The 22,992-nt window shown below is 33.3% G+C and overlaps 3 protein-coding genes and 1 long non-coding RNA gene across 9 annotated transcripts in view; 2 read left to right on the plus strand and 2 right to left on the minus strand.

The window, feature by feature from the left end:
• The window catches only part of LOC143147556 (uncharacterized), an 84,361-nt gene extending 70,095 nt beyond the window's left edge, over positions 1 to 14,266 (minus strand). The window contains exon 1 of the mRNA XM_076312895.1: positions 14,137 to 14,266. The gene's annotated coding sequence lies outside the window, so the exon portion shown is untranslated. The remainder of the gene's footprint in view (positions 1 to 14,136) is intronic.
• On the minus strand, positions 13,520 to 20,777 carry Ripk5 (receptor interacting protein kinase 5). 5 transcript variants are annotated; one of them, XR_012992287.1, is made up of 7 exons: positions 19,910 to 20,632; positions 19,508 to 19,680; positions 16,996 to 19,428; positions 16,771 to 16,914; positions 15,664 to 15,870; positions 14,203 to 14,324; positions 13,520 to 14,143 (listed from the first exon to the last, which is right to left on the minus strand). XR_012992287.1 is itself a non-coding variant. In XM_076312890.1 (4 exons), exons 2-4 carry the CDS (start codon positions 19,629 to 19,631, stop codon positions 16,538 to 16,540), a joined length of 2,934 nt encoding a protein of 977 aa, XP_076169005.1. In that variant the 5' UTR covers positions 19,632 to 19,680; positions 20,681 to 20,777; the 3' UTR covers positions 16,042 to 16,537. The 5 variants fall into 5 exon arrangements, 3 of the variants coding, with proteins under 3 accessions (XP_076169005.1, XP_076169006.1, XP_076169004.1); XR_012992286.1 differs by lacking the exon at positions 13,520 to 14,143 and having other exon boundaries at positions 14,194 to 14,324; XM_076312890.1 differs by lacking the exons at positions 13,520 to 14,143; positions 14,203 to 14,324; positions 15,664 to 15,870; positions 19,910 to 20,632 and adding an exon at positions 20,681 to 20,777 and having other exon boundaries at positions 16,042 to 16,914.
• On the plus strand, positions 14,593 to 15,629 carry LOC143147561 (COMM domain-containing protein 7). The gene is made up of 2 exons (XM_076312902.1): positions 14,593 to 14,930; positions 15,232 to 15,629. Exons 1-2 carry the CDS (start codon positions 14,882 to 14,884, stop codon positions 15,405 to 15,407), a joined length of 225 nt encoding a protein of 74 aa, XP_076169017.1. The 5' UTR covers positions 14,593 to 14,881; the 3' UTR covers positions 15,408 to 15,629.
• A 256-nt stretch (positions 20,778 to 21,033) lies between the features above and the next one.
• LOC143147293 (uncharacterized) lies at positions 21,034 to 22,494 on the plus strand. Of its 2 annotated transcripts, none has more exons than XR_012992228.1 (2): positions 21,034 to 21,333; positions 21,904 to 22,494. It is a non-coding gene; the product is annotated as an uncharacterized LOC143147293 (long non-coding RNA). The 2 variants fall into 2 exon arrangements; XR_012992227.1 differs by lacking the exon at positions 21,034 to 21,333 and adding an exon at positions 21,658 to 21,804.
• Positions 22,495 to 22,992: the final 498 nt, after the last annotated feature.

The following is a 22,992-nucleotide window of genomic DNA, read 5'->3' on the forward strand; positions in this document are numbered from 1 at the left end:
AGACGAGGATTTACGGAAGTTTACAGAAATTGGAGGACCCCGTCTGGGAAGGTAGAGTTTCTCTCGAGCGATATAGCCGAGCTAATCCGCAAAGGGTAACTTGCATTTTGAATCACACGAGAAGCTGTATTTACTTGCTACGTACACGTACTACCTACTCGATCCTTTCCCCCCTCTCCTTTCCATTCTGTTTTATAATATTGTAATTTTATCGTACGTATAAATACGTAGTTTATTCCAACAGATCGAACGATTTCACGATCGATCTCGTTACTTTTAATACGTACGGAATTACAATAGACGTAGTCCCAGAATTTTCCGGTTCTCTGAACAGTGATGGAAAAAAATGTATTATCGAAACATAGATCCATAAATCGTTTATTAGAAAGTTCGAACTAGAATATAAAGTATAGGGTAAACGATGGCAAACTTGCTCTTACAATTAGTACAGTTCGAATAGACCGACGATATTTATCTAATTTGTTTATGCGAGCTGTGTCTATTATCTGAGATCGTTGAAAGTGATCAAGTGTAAAAGGTATTTGGTAGAAGCGTTGCGCAATGTGCTTTCTATTGGACTCGTTATTTCATATTATCGATCGACCTCTAGCAGCTGACTTACACGACTAGTTATTCAGTGATTAGCGATCGCGATTTGCAGCCGAGGCAATCGCTCGTATACGCTGCTATACCTTGTGCCATTCTTTGCTTTCTCGTCGCATTTTTCTCCGCGATATCGGTGCACAAACTATGCGTCCCAACTATGCGTCTAGGTGCACGCAGGATAGCAGAAATAAATATATTCGAAAGATACACACTTGTCGTGTTTGAATGTCGTGTGAATTTTCTATGCTTTTAAAATAATCGAATTAAAGAGTGTGTCATTTTTTCAGCCAATTTATTCAAGTCGGTTAAGCAGTACTTTTAACGAAAATTTTAAGAAATTCTACAAGTTCGCAAAGAAACTATATCGTATATTCTGATAACTGTATTATCGAAGAACACCCACCTTAATTTTAAACATTAATTGCATTAATTGTATTCGTCTACCTGCGTCACTTCTTACGAAAAACGAAAAATGAAAATTAATTTTTTCAAATAAGCTAAATTACAGTTTTTTTTATAAATTGTAGTTAATAATATCGGAGATAAATAATGTATTTCGTACTTTTTAATTAATTCTACTTTCCCTTTTATGAAATAAAGACTTTATCAGCGTTCCATGACTCTTCGTTGCGCAACGATGGTAACTCGTGTCCTCCAACTAACATTACAATTTGCACTTCTCACCGTGTGGACAAGCAATGAGTTTTCGAATGAAACAACCAGAGCTCCTCAATCTTGGCTCACTACTACGAATCCTAGACAGTGGAGGCTCTGTGCGTTCCCGCCGTTTCTGGTTGGTTTCACTTCTCAGGATTTCCTGTTTCCTGCATCGTGGATGACCCTATGAATGAGCTGCAGTTGCACGTCACTGTTGCAGCTGCAGCTCCTTCATGCTCGTGAAGCGGATCGCGAACCATAGCCACGTAATGCGAGGGGAAAGACAGAAAATTAACGAATATTGTGGGGCTGCCATAAAGAAATGGCGAATTTAAAAAATAACGATCCGAATACAAAATAATCAAAGTCTAGAATAAAATATATGAAACGAAGAGTGTACTGTTGCTATAGACTTAAATTTACCTTAAATTCTATTTGTAAAATTTATGAACAATTCCATCGTGAGTGTGCTACATTATTTTCCTCATTAGAGAAACGTTTATCAATTAATAGGTAACAATGACTCGGAGTTGTTACTCCAAAATTTCAATAAAATTGATCGCATTAATTAATCGTCACTGATTAATTGCTGATTAAATTAAATTGTTTGCTTAGAATATCTTCCAAGTTTGATATCTCGCTATTTGAAGTTAAATGATGAACCTTTGATGAAAACATCAACATGGAAAAATCTCAACGACGTTAATATTGTCCAATGCAACTTCGGCATACAAATACAAGAATCTTCTTTCACTTGCCGAGTCTTTGTCTGCAATATGTATTTAGTTCAACACGCACGGTATTCGAAGAAACACAAACGTGGCAGAGCACAACTGAGCGGACTAATTAAAACAAATAGCTTGGAGAAAATTAGGTTTAACGAGCGCTTCGTTTCAAGAGGGCGTAGAAAAGACCGATAAAAGGAAGCAGTAGAACGTATGAGTAAAAACTGCAAGATGGCACTTTTCTGTAATCATAAAGGTCTCATTCAGCGCCAACCTTCTTTGAACCTCGCTCACAGCTGTCGACTCGCAGCAGTAATTAGCAGATTAATTAATTAATTGCTCGGCTTTTCGATGCCGCGTGAAGCTCATTCACGCTTCGAGATTACTACGGATATCGTACGGCTCGCGATGACACCGGTTCTAGGAATTTCACGTTTCTCATAATCGTGTCAAGTATGGAATTTTTTGCAAGTACAAATTACGTAACGATACACGCGAGTAAACAAACTTATGATAAAATTTTAAAGATCAATTACCATCGATCGGTACAACTAAGCCTTTCTTATTAGAATTCAAAGCTTCGATCAATTTGTACAAATGAAACGTATCTGGTAAATTCTCCAGGATTCTGTTATTCAATTTATACGTTCCATTCAGTTTCGAATAGATAAGAGCTTCGATTCATATCGCTTTCGGTTTATGTAATTCAATTCGGATCGATACGAAACGCGCTTTATCGATTACATAATTATTTAATGTGCTTACTTAATTACCGCTAATAGGTTTCTATTGATTGACGACTGGCTACTTCCATCAGAGAGACACTTTTAAGCTGTACGATTTGAAATTTAACCAAAGCGCACCATCGGTTCACATTATTTCGTAAATGCTGATATAAAATGAATCAATTCTGAAATTTTTAAAAAATAATTAAGCACGAAAGTAATATCTTAAAGATATTACGATTTTAACATTTTCAAAACCCACTTCTTATTCGCGAAACTCTGGTCGACTAATAAACTTACGGGAGATGGAACCACGAGCGCGCATAAATTCTCATCGGTTTTGTAAAAAACGACTTGTTCGGCATGGTGTGAATCACCTGTAGCACCTTTCTGCCTCGACTTTCGATCATTTCGACCCGGAACCACCAGGCCCTCTGTTCTTATCCACACGCTCGTCCCACTTTTCCACGTGATTGCTTAATCCAGGAGGTCAGAGTTAATCCGACTCGCTCAAACCTACACCGTTTGGTGATTCGATCTTTATCTGCCTTGCCTCTACCTGTTCGATAATTGCACGTAGGCACATCTTTTCCAGGTAGCTCTCGGTTAAAATAAAATGTGTTCCAGCAAACCGACAATTACTTGGAAAGCACTCGGAGATAACTGGCATCGAAATATTTAAACGTGGCGTTTCGATATTACAGAAATAGGCTGCTTTAGATCGTAAAAGATAATTTCACCACTCTTTGCGAGTAAAAGTTGATTTCAAACTTTTTGCGCTCTTATAAGAAAATCTTTCGTGTCCATGAAACGGTTAGTTTTCGTACACTTGTTAGTACGATTCAACAACATCCTCCTTTATAATTTATTTATTCAACGCTTCATAGTGGCCATTGACGATCACTGTGTGTATCCACTTGAGCGTGTATCGTATTTTCGAATGTTGATTCCTCTACTGGAATGCTTGTTTATCTACGAAAGTGTATTGGGTTCACAGGATGTACGATAAAATAATAATGTTAAATAACACATCTCGTATTTTACCTCGAAGTGATTTTAAACATGGACTTTAACTTTCATTTCTCAGTTCGAATATCTAGAAATAAAGTCTCGGTAGACAGACCGTTTCTAATTCTGTATGAATCACTTTCTTAAGAAATCTGATTTTCATAGTATTTTCTATATTATAACTACAGGTGGAAATATTTGACAACATTTATCAAGATTGCTCGCGTTGATTTCTTGCGTATACCGTGAAGTTCGAACTACAATTTTAGCTCCGCGCAGAAAAATATTTACAAAGTACGATTAAGATTTTATCTTGATCTTTTATTTCGTTCTTTATGAATCTATACTCTAACGTTAATTTTTCGTAAACACGATAGATATTTTAAAGCAAAAAAATTGATTCATAAAATTCGTATCTTTACTTAACGTAGAAATACACTTTTCGTGAACAACAAACTACAGTTTCCTTTAAAGGATAAACGAAGCTGCTCTACGCGTTAAAGTGAAATTCTGAGTCATTTTAATTGTTCTCTGATGTTTTGCGTCATCGTACGGTGACTACTTAATACGGTGTTCGCCCGATTTTTAATGGAAAAGCGACTGCGAAATTTATATTTCTATGCCACGCAATTACGTCGTAATGAAGACTAAAGTCCAATTGCTCGCACGTTCTAGGTAATTAACCGTGATTCCATAGCTCCGAAGATTTAACTCGAACTATAACAGAGAATATGTGGTCAATGTTCACGATGAATAGATGAAGATAGAGACGTTTTTATTAATATTTTTTCATATTTTGGTCTTCCTTTTTTACGTTGTCTAGAACATGAAGCGTCATTTTTGAAAATCTTACAGTTCTCGTAAGTTTTCAAACGAAACTTTGAAACTTATTCAATAATAAATGTCTCTCTAGAGTTCGTCCTTACGATAGATGTTTTCTGTTGAACAATTTTCTCTATTAACAATATAGTATTATTAACTTTCCGAAATATCAATGATTAAACGAATTATTGTTTTTGAATCGTTAATATCGTACTAGAACGAAATGTAAAATTGTAAAGTTCACACGAATAAAATTTATTTTTGAACCACATTCTACATGTCACTACGTTTTGCAATCATTTTTAAGGTGCATCTTCAAATTCTGTAAACAAGGTCTCACTGTCAAAATTTCCTCGTTTTTCTTCGTTTAAAAGACATACAAAGTGTCAAGTGTTTCGTACCGAGGCAACGATACGATTAAATTATGGTCTCGACCAACAAGATGTGCTGGCGTTGAAATAATATTTCTCGTTTAATTGGTATTTACCAAGTTGCGTTTTTCACGCGTGAAAACACCAGGAAGTACAAAATAGTGGCATTCACGAGGCAGGAGGGTCTCTAAACACAATTTCGTCCCAAAGTAATAAGCTAGAGCCGCGTAAATATTAAATTCTATCGCTAACAAAGAACTCACTGTTTAATGCGGCCACTCGTACACGCTAATAATGCGCTCAGTATAAAGCAATAAATGTCGTAACTGGGTTAACGCCGCTGGAAACGCGAAAAAGTTGATCAAGGGATGGTCTGGTTCACGCGTATAGCTCCTATGAATACATCGGTGCAATAAGTAACACAAACCATTATCGTCGGACATTTATAACATTTCTTTAAGTCTAAAAATATATTTCTCTCGTTAACATAAATTATCTCCGATATGTGGAGTTTCATCGGTAAATATTATAAGATATTATAATAATATCCAAAGTATAAAATTTTAATTAGTAACAAAAATCTGCAAAAATTATACGCAGACGGTCACTCGCGGAAGAAAATCACTATGCATTAGCCCTTGCACCCTCTGCATATGATATGCATACAGGTTCATTATGCAGTACGGACTACAAGTATGGCGCGGTATTAAAATGCAAGGGGACAACTTAATGAATTTTTCCGTAAATTGTTATTCTTTTAACGTCAGAAATATTTTTTATTACACGCACGTCTGTATGTTTCATTAAAATTGTTCCTTCCCTACTCTAAGCACGTTTCTTTATTGACAGACATTTTTCCCAATGGGAAAAGCAAATAACCCCTTACTATTCTTCGATGCTGATAAACAGCTGGGATAACTTATTAAACAAACTTTCAATCCACAGATAAAGAAGGATGTGAAGGATTTCTTTTAGTCGGTAGTGATAAAATTCTTTCTATTTAAAATTCAACAAATTTCTATTACATTTTTGTGACAAGTAATGTATAATCATTTTTTTATTATTATCGTATCGTATTAATTTCTGTGTACACAATTTTATCATTGTCCTTCAATGAAAAGGTCTAATTGAACATTAATAGATATAACGATTCTTTTATCGTACATATGAATTACTTGTTATTTATCGTACAGTGCTTTCTATCAAACCTATCCTTTTTACGGTATCTATTGCATTGTTCGGAAAGTCATTTCGTTTTCCAAAATGGAGAACATATAATTTAATAAAATGTTTATACACTCTAAAAAAATCGTGTTTCATTTTCACCAAAAAAAAATGAACAACCCAATATATATGATAAACGGTTTTGTTAGAAAGACACGTTAGATCATTCTCATCTTAGTAAGAAAGATTTGGCAGAAATTATGAACCCACCGTCGATAATAATGTTTAAATAAAGAAATTTGTTCGAGGCGTGCTATCATTCTGTCTCGCGCTCTGTAAACAAGAGAGGTTCGTGCCTGAAGGCCTTCCCCAGATTCCCAGAAAAGTTCTTTTTTCGAGAGTACAAAATTCCCAGCAGATCTTTGATCTCGACACATTTAATCTTGCGAGGAATTCGGCACGGGAAACCTGTTTTTTTCCCAAACCTCCCTTTCATACGGGTTTCTTCCTTTCCTGACCCAAGTGAAGGCGTGCCTCAATTTGAAGATTTTTCGAGAATTTTCTCAGCCGAACTCTTCTTACGTGAGAGCCACGAGAAAACGAGAGAAACATTAACCGCGCGTGTTTTCGCATAGGAAGAGAATTTTACCTTTCACCGAAATTCAATTCAAAATTGAACACGTTCTAATAGAAATGCAAGCACATTCGATAAGAATTGAGAACACAATATCGAAAAACCCTGACGAAGGAAAACATCCATATCTAGATAAGAATATTTTGGCAAAGATAAATGAAAACTCATATTTGTGAAAATTTAGCCAATCATACTAGATATATATTCGAATCGATTTATTACAGTTTCGAGTCTGTCGAAACTCCCATTCTTCGTCGTTACATTTTTCTGGATGTTAACACACTTCTGACAGTACCACGATACAATTCTCCTAACGATCCTCCAACGATATCTTGCTCTCGGAAATACCGATAGAAAAATCAAATCGCATTTTTCTCTGTAGAATAGGATTTGCTCCAAGGTTATCCAGATGGTGGAGAAAGGAACCGTGGCGCCATTGATGAGCCACAATTACGGTACATTTACGCGTTCTTACCCTAGAAGACGGTGGAAGGTTAACTGCGCCGTAATAAATTGAAAAAATACAGTTTTTCTCCGGACACCAGTACGCACATAAATTGCGAAGATTGCGTAAAGACTGTATTTTTTTTTAAATAATCGAACGCCACGGTATAAAGTGACTAAGCAATAAATACAGATGTTCGTCGTTTCTTAATTTTATTGTCGGAAGCATTTTTCACGCTCTTTGGGTGAAATTTATGACTTCGCGATCGAGGCATTTCTCACTCGTGTTTGTATTTCTGGGAACTGGATCGATCATTGAATTTACGTTTAATATTTTAAGCGAAGAGGCGTAACGCAAATCAAATACCATTAAGAAGCATTGTATATTTCGAATACAATACCATCGGATCGATTTTACGATTATCGTTGAAATTTTCTTTTACGTTCGACTAAAATTCCTCTTTACCTCGAGATTCAGAGTACTTCTAAAGAGTTCTTTTTTGGTATCGACTTCTCTTCTCCGTGACAATTCCATATTTTATTCTCTTCTGAAGCAAACGAGGGTTTCTCGAAACGTCCATGTTTGAAATTACCAACGAGTACTTCGCTCCATTGAAATCGACTCTAAAATCATTTCCACGCGTCGAGTTACGTTCTGTACTTGATTAAAGAAAGAATGAGAAAATTCCCGATTCAGAGTAGCTCTGGGGGAACTATTCGAGGACCCTGGTTCTACTTTTCGGCGATCTCGCGGTCGACGAAGGAAAAACGAACTCGTTCGTTCGAGTTTCTGTGCCGGACATTGCGCAAGCCACGCACTCAAATGGATTGATGCCTATTACGAAGCGGCATAAGGCGTTCGCTTTCATTAAGGAAAGTATTTCTGCTTCGAAGAAGGCCCATAAAGGGCCGTCGTCGTCGTTGCGCGTCGCTTTTCGTTGTCGCTCTCGTTCGCCCGTTAATCGTCGCGACGCTTTCGAAATATCGCGCGGATGATGGCGCGGTTGGAAAATTTCTAAAAGATGATTCAGGTTTCTGAGAATCCGTGATCGTAATAGCGATCCAATTGCGGCCATAACGAAAAGGAAATTATGTGAAACAGAACCGCTGATGTTAATGCAAACGTGTAATCGAGAGTTTCGAATCTTTGGTACGAGAAAACGTATATCGTCGAGGTTTTATGATTCTTACCAGGTTAGTATCGCTCCACCGTTAATTGGACGATACGAAATAAAAAATGAAACAAGTGTTGGACGATAAGAAACTTGCGATTTAGAAATTTGTATGGAAAATTTTTAAAATGGAACAAATTCAAGGAATTTGAACAAATTGAACGTGTTTCTTTACTTTATCCAAATTTTTCTTCCAAGTATGTCTCTGTACGCGAATCTTCAATAGGAATAACTTTCTTTCTTTCGTTTCATGGATTATTTTTTATACAGGTATTTTTAATATTATATTCTTTCTATTCTCGTCTATTAAGTTCTATACTGTGCTATATAATATAATAAATAATATAAATAATAATATATACACGAAGAAAACTGAAAAAATACTGTGTTGTTTGAGTGCAGAAGATACGAACGAGAGTCCTGAAAGCCATTAGGGTTTGAGAATAGGAATGTGGCGAAAAAAGAAAAGATAAACTTTGAGAAAATTGGTTCGTAAGAACCGGAAACATCTATCTGCAGGTCTGATACGAAATACAGGTGTAAAATTAACGCGGTTGCCTTCTTTTGTAAGCGTAACGAAAAAGTTTTATTCAAATACAATTCCTAAGATACCTATCGATGGATGATTTCTAGAAAATAATAAACTCGCGACTCTGCTGACAAGTTTAAAATAAAAGTAGTTAAAGAATTGCATCTTTATTTAAATTTCTAAGAATAAGACAAATACTACTGTGATCGACATTCACTTATAAATTATAAAACATCTTAATCACAAAAAGGGGAACACATTGATTTACCAAACTCCAAAAGAGATGTGTAGAACAACGATGTTTCTTCAAACGAATATTTTTCCTCAATTGCTGTTACAAAGTTAAATATACCATTGTAACTGCAAATAATATTACATCGAATTATTAGTTGTTCAACTTTGCCAAGTTTTACGGTCACACGCTCGCAGGAACACGACATTTGTAATACCGAAAGATTAATGAATGCAGCAAATTACCGACACTTTCTCTATTCATTTGTATCGAATTTATCAACGTGTCCCTACAACTTCACGTTACCGGTGAGCAAAGCCGGAGAAATATTTACGAAAGTTTTAGTAATTCGTTCAATTCCCAAGAACGTTCAATGGAAACAGAAACGATCGACGAGACATTAACAGACAAATATGATTTAGAGTTGCAAATACTCCGTGAGAAGGCAAAAATTGCTAGTATCTATCACAGTCAACGAGAAAAATTCCAAAAGAACCCTCATCGTTCTCACATCGTTCACGCCAGTTTACATTTCTTTCAATTCGTAAGAGACTTAACATCACCTTAAAATAAAGGGGCAACGCATTGATTATTTATCGTCTACAATATTTCTCTTCGTCCCTTGCAACATTCTGTCACGAAATTTACTAACTTCCCAATAACCCGTTCGTGAAAATTGCTTTACCTTCGTTCGAAGTAATTGCGGTGTACACCGGACGATATATAATACTTCGTTCGAGTAATCGTCCACGCGGAGATTTATCGAAATTCGTTCGATTAACGGCCCGTGTTTTCCGTTTCCATTTCGCGTAAGAAATGTCACGTCGTGTAAAAGTGTGACGGAAAGCCGCGCGAAACGACACGATCGAGGAATGCGAAAATATTTATAAAACGCGATCGCGTTTCTCCCAATAACACAAATATTTTTTCCGGTGACTCGACTCCTTCTTCTTCTTTTCATCGATCCAATTTCGCTAGCCTCTTGTCGCGTAATAATTCAAATCGGTGTTCGTAGTGTCCAGTTGCCCAGCAGGAAGCGAACTCGAGACACACGTTAATATCTTCGCGATTGCAGTTCCGTGACCCAATTCGCCGTAGCGATTTAGCGAAATATTGCCCGGATGATTCAATGACGGTCTAAGAATCGTGAGGGGTTCCGTTCGTTTTATTATGTAATCGGACACGAGATCTCGACATGCATCGAAGTGTGTTGCGTAAACGCGCGTCACAGCGACTAATTTTGTTTTCCTTTTCTTTTTTTTTCTTTCTTCTTTATTAGTTCGCAACTCCAAAGACTGCGCAGAGAAGAACGTGTTTCGGTATTCAATTACGTTCCGATTTATTTATCGTTTTAACAAGCACGTTCAACGAAACCGTTGTTGGTATCATTCAGGCCACTATTATTGTACTTTTTATCAGACTGACATACACATCTTGAGCAACGTTGAAAATTATTAGACTCGTAACAATTTTTATCTTAACGTTCATGGACTCTTGCTCGAGACCATCTTAACAAGATGGATAAATTGAAATGATTTCTGGGAGAATGTAAAGTAGGAAGTATCGATTAGATCGTTACGATCGATTCCTTTATAGATCGTTCTAATATTTTGTGAAACCTTTTCTAATCAAACTTTCGAAACTATTATCATCATAGGAACTCTTATCGTGCAAATCCTAATGTATCTATTTCACAAACACTGTTTTCAAACAAGTGTTTCAATGGTGGACCAATTATTTCATACAAATATCGTCGAGTATAAATATTCTTTTAAAGAAAGCACAAGAGTTCCAACGGAATTGAAACAGTAACAGTTTCTTCGGATCATTTATTATTTTCTATCGAACTTCACACATTTCCATTTGTGTTTCTTTAAACGGTTCCGTAATTTTAAGATATTCGTGTAGATAATTGTCCTTGCTACAGAAACATTCCACTTTGTTCATCATTACACGAACAAAGAACTTCGAAAAACGACCACGTCCGTTCCCTTCTTACCCGAAGAAAACAATTTGGTTTTTCACGTCTATCCAATTTGTATGCTAACGAGTGTCGTGTTCGCAATTTTATGGCTTACCACGCAGATCTTTGCGAAGAGGCCCTATATCGTTAGTAATTTCAATTCCAGTTATTAATTTTAACTTTTTTACACGATGGAATCACTATCGTTCGAACTATATACTATGACGATTCGAGAGGACATCGAAAGCGTTTTTATCGACTAATCCTTTCGGTTTAAAATTTAAACGCAATTTTTGGTCGAGTTTCATTAACTGATAATTTTGTTAAAACAATTTTAAACAAATTGTAAATGTACGGTGTTGCTTGTATATTAAGAAACATATTATATAATATATACACGTGCGATTACATATTGTACTGCATAAAATTATTCACTTTAAAATATCACGTACATGTATATGTTATGGTTAAATCAAAAAGGGTTGATAAAACGTACGTTAGAGGAGTAGTAATTCGATAATTCCCAAATTCAAGCGATTAAACAAAACGTTTCTCATAAATGGACACAGGTACTCATTGGATGCTTCGTCGCAGCTTTTTTAATGTTACTGGCAGGAATCATGGAGATGTTGCATGTTCACATATACATCGATCTCAATAAAGTTTCCGACAAGGACCTGTTATCGCATCCTATTTTTATTCACAATTTTGTTATGTGTTTGATGTCCATATTTTCCATGATTATATATCTCATACATGGTTGGATTCTATTCGAGTACTGCCGTTTGGTATGTTAAAAAATTCTATCAAGTACGAATTAAATCGTAACGAAATTAATCGATCGAGTTCCTTAACGATTTCTACGATCTCTTCAATGTTCGTTTTCCTTCTTGAGAGCATCGAAATGTTAATAAAAATTCAAAGTTATAAACAAGTTTAAACGTAAAAGTTTCCAATTGTTCAAATATTGTCCTCAACTTTCAAAGGTGTAGTCTCAATTCGCAGAAAATTTCAGCTACTCTCAAACAGTTATTTATAAATTCGATCAATGGCAATCAATTTATAGTTTTCACCAGACATCTCGTCATTAAAATGAAAATTAATTAATTAATTAATTGTAATGGTACAAAAACTGATTGGACAGAAATATAGTCCACGGTACAATAAATAAATGTTACACGTGTACACAACAGAATATTGTACGCTTTATTTTATCCAGTAACTTCAGTTTCTATTCACAGTTTCTTCTATAACATTATCGATGTTTCTCTCTGTTCCAGATACGCTTGTATTGTGAAATAATTTACATCTAGTTTTCGTTGTAGAACAAAAAACAAGAACGTAACGACAATGTTAATAACGATTTGCAAGTTTCCACTTCCAGTGCAGATACCGACACAAGTGAGATCTTTGAGTCTCGAGAAAAGGTCAGCAAGCGTGAAAGTAAAGGGAAAAAGGAACCCGGTGAACTGGATCTAATTTCCACTTTAGAAAAATTTCCTTCCTTGACATCGATATCACGGACAATTAAGATCGTAAGTAAAAAATAACGGATGTCTTTCAACTTCTTAATTGCTCCTTTTATTCTTTAATTATAGTTTATGATAATAATCTTAAGTATACTTAATTTAATAATTACAATGAGTAATCACAGTGCATGCATACATTTCAATGAATTGTTATCATTAACTTTATGAATTTATATTGCATTTCACGTGTTGTGAATATGTTAAGAATATTCTTGAATGTTTATAATATACAGAAAATGTTCTGCTATTAGTACGAAAAGTTCCTTTCACAATGTTCCGAATGTTGGTGATACGTTTCAAATTTTGTCAAATCGATATAAAATAGTCATGAATCCATAACATGTACGAAAAGCATAATATTATTTTCAGAATGTGGACGAAGAACCTGTTATTTTATATTGCTGTTTTGTTGATTGCTACAATTACATAAAGCACGAACTTCGTACAAAACCGCCTACTCACGAATTTCAAGTGATTCATGTAATGTGATGCTTTTTATCAAATAAAATAGACTTATTCGAAACTTGACATTCGCGCCTTCTACGAACACGAAAGTGACACCTGTGAGCAATCATTTCAAACTTCCGCTCGGAAAACTCTTGCCGATAAAGTATTCGATTCGTAATACATTAACCAAACGAGATATAGAATAGACAAATGAAATATAAAATATAATGAGATATAATTTCATTTTACAGGAGCTGATATCCTAAACGATGTATAAAAGAGACATAACAGGAAATCAAACGATGCTCCTTTGTGTCATACATCAGGAATTGAAAACCTTACCATTTTCGTGTCACTTCCAATATTATCGATTCAGACTGAGACAAAATATTAAATGTAAAAATTAAAACTAAACATGACGAATATTAATTATTTTGACAACAATCAGAAATACAGATAGGTCCTGAGAAATAAAATACCAATCTCGTAAAATATCAGTGACTTTGAAGCAAACGTTTAATTTACGAATTCCAGAAACTAAATTGAACTGACCTACCGAGGTTTGCAAATGTAGAAACCTAGTCACTGTAAATTACGTTTGTTCGTACAGATGGAGCATAATGACAACATTTCAGCAAAATGAGAGTACCAATAGTTTCAAATCTACAGCTACTCAATTTAATAAAACACTTTGATAAAGTTTTTCATTTATTATCCGATAATCCGTTAATCCGTTAATCCATTAATTCGTTAATCGTTAAGGCGAATGATTTCTGTGAATTTTTGTCCCTCTACGCGATTGTTCCTTTACGCGATTAAAATTAATTTCTGTAGTTTATATAATCGTTTACAACGCACAAATAAGATGCATATTGTAACATTAATATTCGGAACATGTGTATATGTTAATAACAATCGCATAGACGGACAAAAATTCACAGAAACCGTTCGTCTTCACAGATTTCGCAATATCATGACGTTTATTTATCACAATTATTAACAACGGTCGTAAGACCATAGTTTAAATAATTATTAACAATGTCTTGGTTTAAATAATGGCACTGAATTGGTAAGAAAACGTTAGAGCTTCGCAACACGAATAGCATACCTGCAAACTTTAATTCGTGTATAGTACACATCCCTTAGCACAAAATGCGTTACAAATCGCTGATACCTTTGGAGGTGGGTATTTCAGATTGTGTAACCTGATTTCACATTAGATAAATCGTGTATTGTAGGTCACGTCTCTGGATAAATCATTCCTGTGTCACTTTCAACTAGGGTTATCAATATTCACTGGAACCAAATTTCAAGCATATTAGGTATAGGAATTACAACTTCATATGACTATAATTAACTATGTAACTAGTAATCAGAAACCAAGTGAAATGTAGCATAGATGGTGATATATATAAATACTGGTCTCAGTATTTCGTTTAAGTATAGAGATTTTAAAAACTATTTTCAAATGAAAAACTGAAATCAATAAAGATACTAAACGTAGAAAGTTTAAGAGATGAATGATCAAACAACACTAGAAATTTTCATATCAGATCGTTTGACTTATAAATTAGGACCACATAGAGGGAATAGAAACAAAGTAGGAAACGAAAAAAGACTACTCGTATTACATGTAATGAATGTCAATTAGACAAATTTCAATTGCATATTCAGTCTATTCTATACCTTGTCAGTGCAGCCTTAATTGAAAAGGGTCGTAGGTAATTTCAGAGCATTAGTAATACTCAACTGTCAGTACATGAATCAAATGTGAAATTGAATGAAACAGTTGTAATAAAACATATATAAACGATTTAATCGACATATTGGAAAATAATAATTTATGCCATAAAATGGTTAATACTGTTAGCAAAATACTCAATGTTTCGTGGAGAGTCGGTGGTAAGAATACTTAACCTCAAAGAATAACATGAACACTTTTTTAAATAAAACAATTTAAATGAAATGATAATAAAATCGTTTCGATTTAAATAGATTTCATTTTTCAAACAAATATTTACGTCGAAATATTCTTCTATAAATATAAAAATTAATCTGCCACTATACAAGTAAAAATAATATTTGTAGGTGTGTTGTTTTATCAAGCATTTTATTAAAAGCTATATGAAAATACATTACATAGGACAAGCTTGATTAAAACATATATAATTTTGATTACTAAGAAAATATATAATTGTTACAGTAACTGCAGCGAGCAATGAATCAGATAGTGTTGGAAAATCATTTCTACAGCTAAAATTAGAGTTAGAAGAAGATGCTAAAACTAAGAATGTCTTTATAGAAATGACGATAAGTCAATTTTATAGATTTTTACACGATCTAGAAAAAGCAAAATCTAATCTTGACTTGCTAATTTAAACAAGTATTGCTGTTTGATAATTCAATTCTTTAACAATCATTATTCGTTATATATTTCTGTACATTATCGATTATACATTTCAGAGAAAATGTTATAAAAATAGAACTATATTAAATACAATAATAAAGTTATAGTATGGTAATTTTCAATTGTATAGCAAATTATATATAATTACATTGTACTTTTATTTTTAAAACTAAATAAAAATTCCATTGCATAAATTACAATGTCAGTTCATAAAAAAATATTTCATACCTTAAGAGATTACCAAGTCTCCACTCTTATTTACAAATATATACAATTTAATTGGTTTCTCAGTGATCAAGAATCAAATTGTACATTCAACTGTATAATAAAATTAAAGTATTTCGTATTAAATGATAAAAGTGTTTGAAAGAATTCTTAATACCATTTCAAATTCCATTTTGGAGTTTCATGTATATTCTGTTTTGAAGATGTCATCTGAAAATGATATAAATTTTTATAAATAACATGTAGGATTAAAACATTTTGTTTAAACAGTTTACGTTATATCTTAAATATTACAGATATTAAGTGGATACTTAAAAACAAAGTTACATTAACGTTTAAATGATAAATAGAAAACTGGAAAACTTTATTTATTCTTCAATAGTTAATATACAATTTTTAATTTCGTTATTCTTTTCTTATTAATAGTAACATGTATTTATCACAATCAGCTAACATATGTAATAAGTTCTATGTCCAGGTATATTTTGTCATATCTTATAAAAATTTTAAATATATCCCACTACATAAATATATAAAACAATACCAAATATTGCAATCGCTTACATTCCTCAGATAAATAAACATTTATGTAATGATTATAATCACTTAATTATATTATATTTACACAAATTAGTACATTTTGCTATTATGATTTGCAGTGAACAAAGTAATAAACGTAAAATATAAAATTTATAAAAGAATAACACTAATAAGGAGCTCGTCAAATTAATACTGCATTGAAAATACCATTGAAGAAAAAAGTCAAATATGCATAGCAGAAAAGGATAAATTGTTTTATAATCATAGTTTAAACGCGATTAAATACAGTCAAATCAATTTCAAAGTATAAAATCAGAGTAAAGAACATGAAATATTATTAGAATTCCCGCATTTGAACGTATAGATTGGAGCATAGACTTGCTTGAAATAGATTAGTAATGTGAAAAACAGGATGTTTTACAGTTCTTATTGCCCTGCGTTTTACAGGAAGTGGACTGATTACACCACCTCTCTGGTTGTAAGGTTCTGCTAATGCTAAAGCAGGATTTTTCAAATCTGATGATGAACTTTCTTGCAGCTTCAATATGGTGAGTTGTTGTAAGGACTTGCCTCTTTCTGCTTTTTGCTGAATGGATTCTAAGACCGGTATAATTGCTCCGAGTAAAGGTCGCTTGGATGGTTCTCCAGACCAGCATTGTTCCATTAATTTCCAACATTCATCGTCAAAGATCGATAATCGTTCAGGTCGTATACCTTGTTATCACCAAAAAACAAATATTTTAGAAAGTATAAAACAAAATAAATTTTTCAAAATACTAATGAAATTGTAATTACCTTTCTTTACACTAGTCCACAATTGTTCCTTATTATAAAACTGTTCGAAAGCATATGGTAATCTCACATGTCCTGCACATATATACCAAAATAAGATTCCAAATGCATACACATCAACGCTACTATCATAATGACCAGAAAGAAGTTCTGGTGCCATATGAACAGGTGTTCCAACAATGCTCCCTGACATCATAGCTTCTGTGATACAAAATCCAAGATCGGTTAATTTGGCCCTGTTTTCTGTATCGAGAAGTACATTTTTCAACTTAATGTCTCGATGAACCAGCCCTTGCGAATGAAGGTAACGTATTCCTTCTAATACATCTATTGCTATCTGTATACGTTCTAACCAAGATAAACCAGCACGTATACCACAGTATAAATCACGACTTAAACGATCTGATATTAAAAGAACTGCAGATCCAAGACCAAATCCCCCATCATAAGATAGATCTATAACCGATCCTCTAAGTTTTACTATCCTTTTGTGGTCTGGAATAGATCTTGTATAGTAAAATTCCATGGCCAGATCGTTCCAGTGCCTTTCATCTGGTGGAACAACTGATTTAATTGCACATGGACCTGGTGCACCACCCCAACCATCGCAAGCAAATACTACTCCATATTGACCACGGCCAATTTCTTTACCATAATGAGGTATTCCGTATCGAACAGCATCTGTCATTGATGTTGATTCTAATGCTAATTTAGCCAATTTGGGAGCATGATACTTTCTAATAGCTATTCTTTGTTCTTCTGTTCTCTCTAATTTTCCAGAATAATAATTTTCTAAGGATCTGAGAGCAACTTGAAATGAATCATGCGAGGCTTTAAGTTTGTCTTTGAACTGTGTAGATATTGTTCTAGCTAGTCTGGCCGCTGATAATGAATTCAGTATATCAATGGTAACTTTTCTTCTCCAAACTGCATCTAGAATTGGTGCAGGCGACCATGACAAAGGTAAAGATTTAAAAAGTTGCCTCAGTCTTTCTATGAAAGTCTGTATTACAGTTGGTGAAGAATTATTTAATTCAACGTTATATGCAGTTAAAAGTATTTGCTTTAAAGCGTCACTAGCCAGTAAGTAAGAATCGCGTTCACAGGTTTCTTCAAGGCTTAGTAAACATCGCTGTAATGTACCGATAAATGTTTCACGTAAACAATTAACAGAATTTACAAGTTGCTTGGCAATTTTTTCACCTAAGCAACCAAGCACCACTCGTTGAAGTTCAGAAGTTGCAGCTCTAACAGTTATGGACCATTCTGCCCTCTCTGTGTTATTATAAAGAATACTCTGATATGAACATACATTATTGTCTATTAATAATACATCATTCTTCATGTCTTGTATGATAGCTTGTATTAATTCAGTTAATTCGTCCTGATTTTCATTAACAAGTTTCATTAAAGTAGCATATAATTCATTTTCTTTCAAATGAGCATACTGTATTCTTCTTGGAGTTATTTGAATTTTACGTGCCATATCAAAAGCACTTAAAATAAACTTTCGTAGACTAGATGTATGTATTTCATTTAAATACGTGCTGGCATTAATAAGATAAGTTTGCAAACAACTATGGACAAAATATATAATTCGATCTATTTTTTTGCACGAATCCACCAAGTTGCTAGAATTAACATAATGTTCGCCACCTAACCAAGACAGTTGATCAACCTCAACAGATTCTTCCATACCAAGGAAACCTAAGTTTGTCAGCTGATCCAACCATGTTAAACCAAGTGAATTTATTCTGTCAAAGTCAATACTGTCGTCATCATTTTTAATCGATGCAGAATTATTTTGATTTAATCGATTTTGCAGTCTATGTTGTTCAGATTCAGTCAATGCAGCATCAACACTAGCCAATGTAATACTTCCTAAGGACGATATAAAGAGAACAGGATTAAAAGGATATGTTTCTCTCAAATCTCTTAATTCTTCCACATTTTGTTCGGTTAAAGGCTGGTCACTGAGAGCGTAAAGAAATATTGGTAAAATACGTAGTAGTCCTTTGGCAAGAATTTTTACTGCTCCATTATTTGGTGCAACAAATATTTGAACACCATCTTTTAGTATGGGTTGATCGAGTTTAACTTCAAGTACTGTCGGACAATTTATGTCTTCATCGCCTGATTTTGTTAAATCCTCAATTGGAAGGGTATTCCATGGCTTCTCGTTAGCTTGTAAATTTTCAACAACCTCATATTCTAAGCCTAATGTGAGACTAATGTGATTGGTTTGTCCATAAGTGAGCTTAATCCATCGCCAAAAACCATTAGATACAGGTAAAACTTCATTAGAGATCAAGCTATTGACTAATGTTGCTTTTGATCTACTATCTTGTCCAAAAATAACAATAGCAGGAGAGTTTGCTAAGATATTAGTAATTCTATCCAATGTTAATGGTGGCAATAATTGTTCAATAATATTTTCTGTAATAAAATAAATATTCTTAATTAAGCAAAGATTAATTCTAAAAGTATTTAAGCTAAGAAAATTGTAAATATGTACTTCCAGGAAAAAAATTTTCAACGCTAATAACTCCTAATGTTCGCTGGGTTTCGTCAAGAATATGTTGCAACTGATTCCGATTATGTTGATATCTTCTAAACTCCTGTGGTAATTTGCTTACCATTTTGTCAGTTTTACTTTTAAAATTTTGGCCCTCCAGAAATTTTCATACTCTAATAGTAATATTTTGTTAATAGTAATACTTGTATTAATGAAAGTTATTAAAATAGGTATTTTTTTAACAAATCTATAAATATATATTTAAAAATAATACTTCAATACAAAATAGAAAATTTGCAATAAAAGAATATATATATACGCAATATACAAATATTATATGATTCATTTTTATAAATAATTCCTAATGTTATTTTCACATTAATGAAGTAAGTAAATACACACCTTTATAATCCAGTGTAGCAACTTTGTTACTAACCATTAAATTAGTTCACATACAAATAGTTTTAATGAAAGTGATGTTCAACGATTAATCTTTTCCTCACTTGGTGACATAACGATGTCTTTTCTCAATTTTTAATCACTTAATTAGTAAATCTTCTTGATTTTCCATTAAAAAGAATGTACAATAAATATCAAATAAATATGCATATCAACAATTTTTTATCACACGATTTTCGCCATCAACGTATCCGTACTGATACAAATACAAATTAAAAATTTTTGACAGTTAAACTGTCAGTGGTACTATTTCAAAGATTTATATTTACTTAAATATGATAAACTTTACACAAGTGGTACACATACGTTTGACACATGTATGAAAACTAAGCGCGGTTATTTTAATTGGAACACAAGGTGTTTATTGCAGATGCATTTGCATATTGCTATGGATTGCGGTAGAAAAAAGTGCTGAATTCCCTGATAAATTGTAACGCACCATTTAGTTGAGACGATATACATACCACTTTAGTACGTATATATGTATATTCGCTCTATGTGATTAAGGAAATGCAGACGAAGAATGCTGAATAAACAAGATTCCCCTTACTTAGGAAGATAAAATTGTAAGATATATGTGAATATATACATGGTAAGAAATTTCTGGATATAATGAGCCACATTGTATGGAAATTGATATTGTGGTTAATTTAAAAGCAATTATAATGCACATATAATACAAATAATAATAATCTATTCGTTAGATGTACATACATAAGTAATCGTAGCCATTGCGTCAACTGTACAATACATTTTCCTATACGCATATAACAGAAATATCAAACATCGGCAGAAAATATGAAATGAAAATTTGTGTATTAAAACGAAATTTTATGGGAATATAACTATTGGGATGTTTATTTACACTTGGAAATGCATAAATTTATAAATTATATATTGACCACTATTTATAAATAATTTTAAAAGTAAATACAATTAACACAAGATGTTAATCTATTTCTGTAGAATACGCAATGAAAACTACCTTAAATGTATGTATATACACCTCCCTCTACTGTCGTAACTATAAATTTATATATAAACACTACATAGTAAACGAAGCGTTATGTGCGGTCAGTTATCGAACATACTACGCAAAAGAAATATCTGCGAAAGAAATTTAATCCATGAACAACAATTCTGTGGTAATAACGACGTCGAAGCTGTTGCTCTGTAATAGCTATTATCGACGGCTGCACCGTGGTAAAATTCCAAATAACACGTAGAATAGACCCAACATCCAATAAAAGAATATAACGAATATAACACGGTTCTGGAGTCCCAGTTCACACACGAGGTATAGGATAAACGGTTCATTTTACGAAATTGATGTTACCCGATTTAAAATACCGACCTCAGCAAAAGTAGTAAGTATAGAAAACTTATCTCTGTATATTATTGTTTACGGTTTTATCGAACCTATTAGTCGCGAAAAATATTCTAACAAAAAGTTTCATTCATTCCCATTGATGGAACACGAAACAGAATATTTTCAAAAAAGAAGCTACTTATTCAATAATTGCTTGGCAAAACACAGAGATCCGTATATGGTTGTTTTAAAATTAACTTAGATAAAACGTAGACTACAAATTTCATGGGCAGGCGCAATATGTCTGTGATAAATTTAAAGTTAAACTTAGACATAAAATTAATTAAATTTAGGAGCCGTAGATAAATTAAACTATCTTTTACGTATGCATACGCGCGTTTTTGTGGTGTATGGTAGTGATTTTGATTGCTACCCACATAATTAATGCTAGCTATGTGCACGTGGTAATGCTCAAATTGTACGTTATCGATTATCTATCGATAATAACGTTGGAAATGACACGGATACGGTGAGAGGGCGCTTGCATTCCCAATTCATGTAATACGAAAAAGCATTTTCTACGCATCTACTTTATAACTTGTTCATATATTCTATACCTTGTTTGCAGCGTTTATAGTGACACGATAGAATGTGCAAGTGTATTTCATTGCGACCAGCAGTAGAAAATTCACCGATAGCAGCTAGTACAGAGTACTAGGGTCAACACTTTCTCCGTCTTCGGTTTTGACAATTTCACAGCCGTAAAGTTGCCGCGTCAGTAGTAGCAGTAATTCAAGATCATCGTTATGTTTTCAACTATAGATTTTCAAAATTATTCAGCATCAGCGTTCCCATGCGACTGGATCGGTAATGGATAAAGTAGGACACATCGAAGCATCAATGGTTTAAAGCAATTGGTCACTTATCCAATAAAGGTAACAGAAATTCTACGTAAGGTAAGGTTATACGCAAACTTTAATAACAGCGGAAAAATAGTTTCTTATTATAGTATAAATATTTTAGTTATATTTAACACTTTTAATACACATCGATATATTAGAATTTTATGATCAATTATTTAAAATAAATACGTACGTCGATCTGTGAATTGTCATCGATAAATATTCTTAGATATTTACGGACATTTATCTGGTTATATTCTTAAAATTTCCGAATTTATAGAATAGTGAGTTGAAACTTTTGACAGATCTAGGAGAGATTTCTAACTGGTATTATCTGCGGCTATTTTAAAGACGCTTCCACTTTAATTATACCAATTTTGCTTTCACAATGTTAGTATATTATGATATTACAAAGTACAAGCTGAATATCAGAGATTAAGGGTTGGCAAACTTTAAATTGTACCTACCTTTAAAAGCTTACTTTATTTTCTACCTATTATTTTTCTTCTTTTATGTAATTTCGAGCATTCGATATGGCCAATAAGTAAATATTGTTTAGCAGCTTTACTGAAAAATGGATTTTGGCGAAATCTTTATTGAAATTCGGACTAATGTTTTCAAAATAGTTATGTTACTCGGTTAGACGTTTTCAAATAGTCTTTTAAAAAATATAATTGTCGCTACTCCACGTCTCGTATACAATTACTATGGAAGAAGTATCATTGATAAAGTATACGATACTTAAAGAAAATGACGAAACAAAATATAATATTTAACGCGTTACCTTACGATCGCTTTTTAAATTTAAAAAATTC

This window comes from Ptiloglossa arizonensis, chromosome 5 (genome assembly GCF_051014685.1).
Source record: "Ptiloglossa arizonensis isolate GNS036 chromosome 5, iyPtiAriz1_principal, whole genome shotgun sequence".
Lineage (NCBI taxonomy): Eukaryota > Metazoa > Arthropoda > Insecta > Hymenoptera > Colletidae > Ptiloglossa > Ptiloglossa arizonensis.

Excerpts from the sequence above, each read along its gene's own strand:
- LOC143147561 (XM_076312902.1), top strand. The coding sequence starts at position 14,882 with ATGGTTAATACTGTTAGCAAAATACTCAATGTTTCGTGGAGAGTCGGT. Across the intron at positions 14,931-15,231 it reads TGTTTCGTGGAGAGTCGGTG|TAACTGCAGCGAGCAATGAA; the intron begins GTAAGAATACTT and ends TAATTGTTACAG.
- Ripk5 (XM_076312890.1), bottom strand. The coding sequence starts at position 19,631 with ATGGTAAGCAAATTACCACAGGAGTTTAGAAGATATCAACATAATCGG. Across the intron at positions 19,429-19,507 it reads TGAAAATTTTTTTCCTGGAA|AAAATATTATTGAACAATTA; the intron begins GTACATATTTAC and ends ATTTTATTACAG. Across the intron at positions 16,915-16,995 it reads GTGGACTAGTGTAAAGAAAG|GTATACGACCTGAACGATTA; the intron begins GTAATTACAATT and ends GGTGATAACAAG.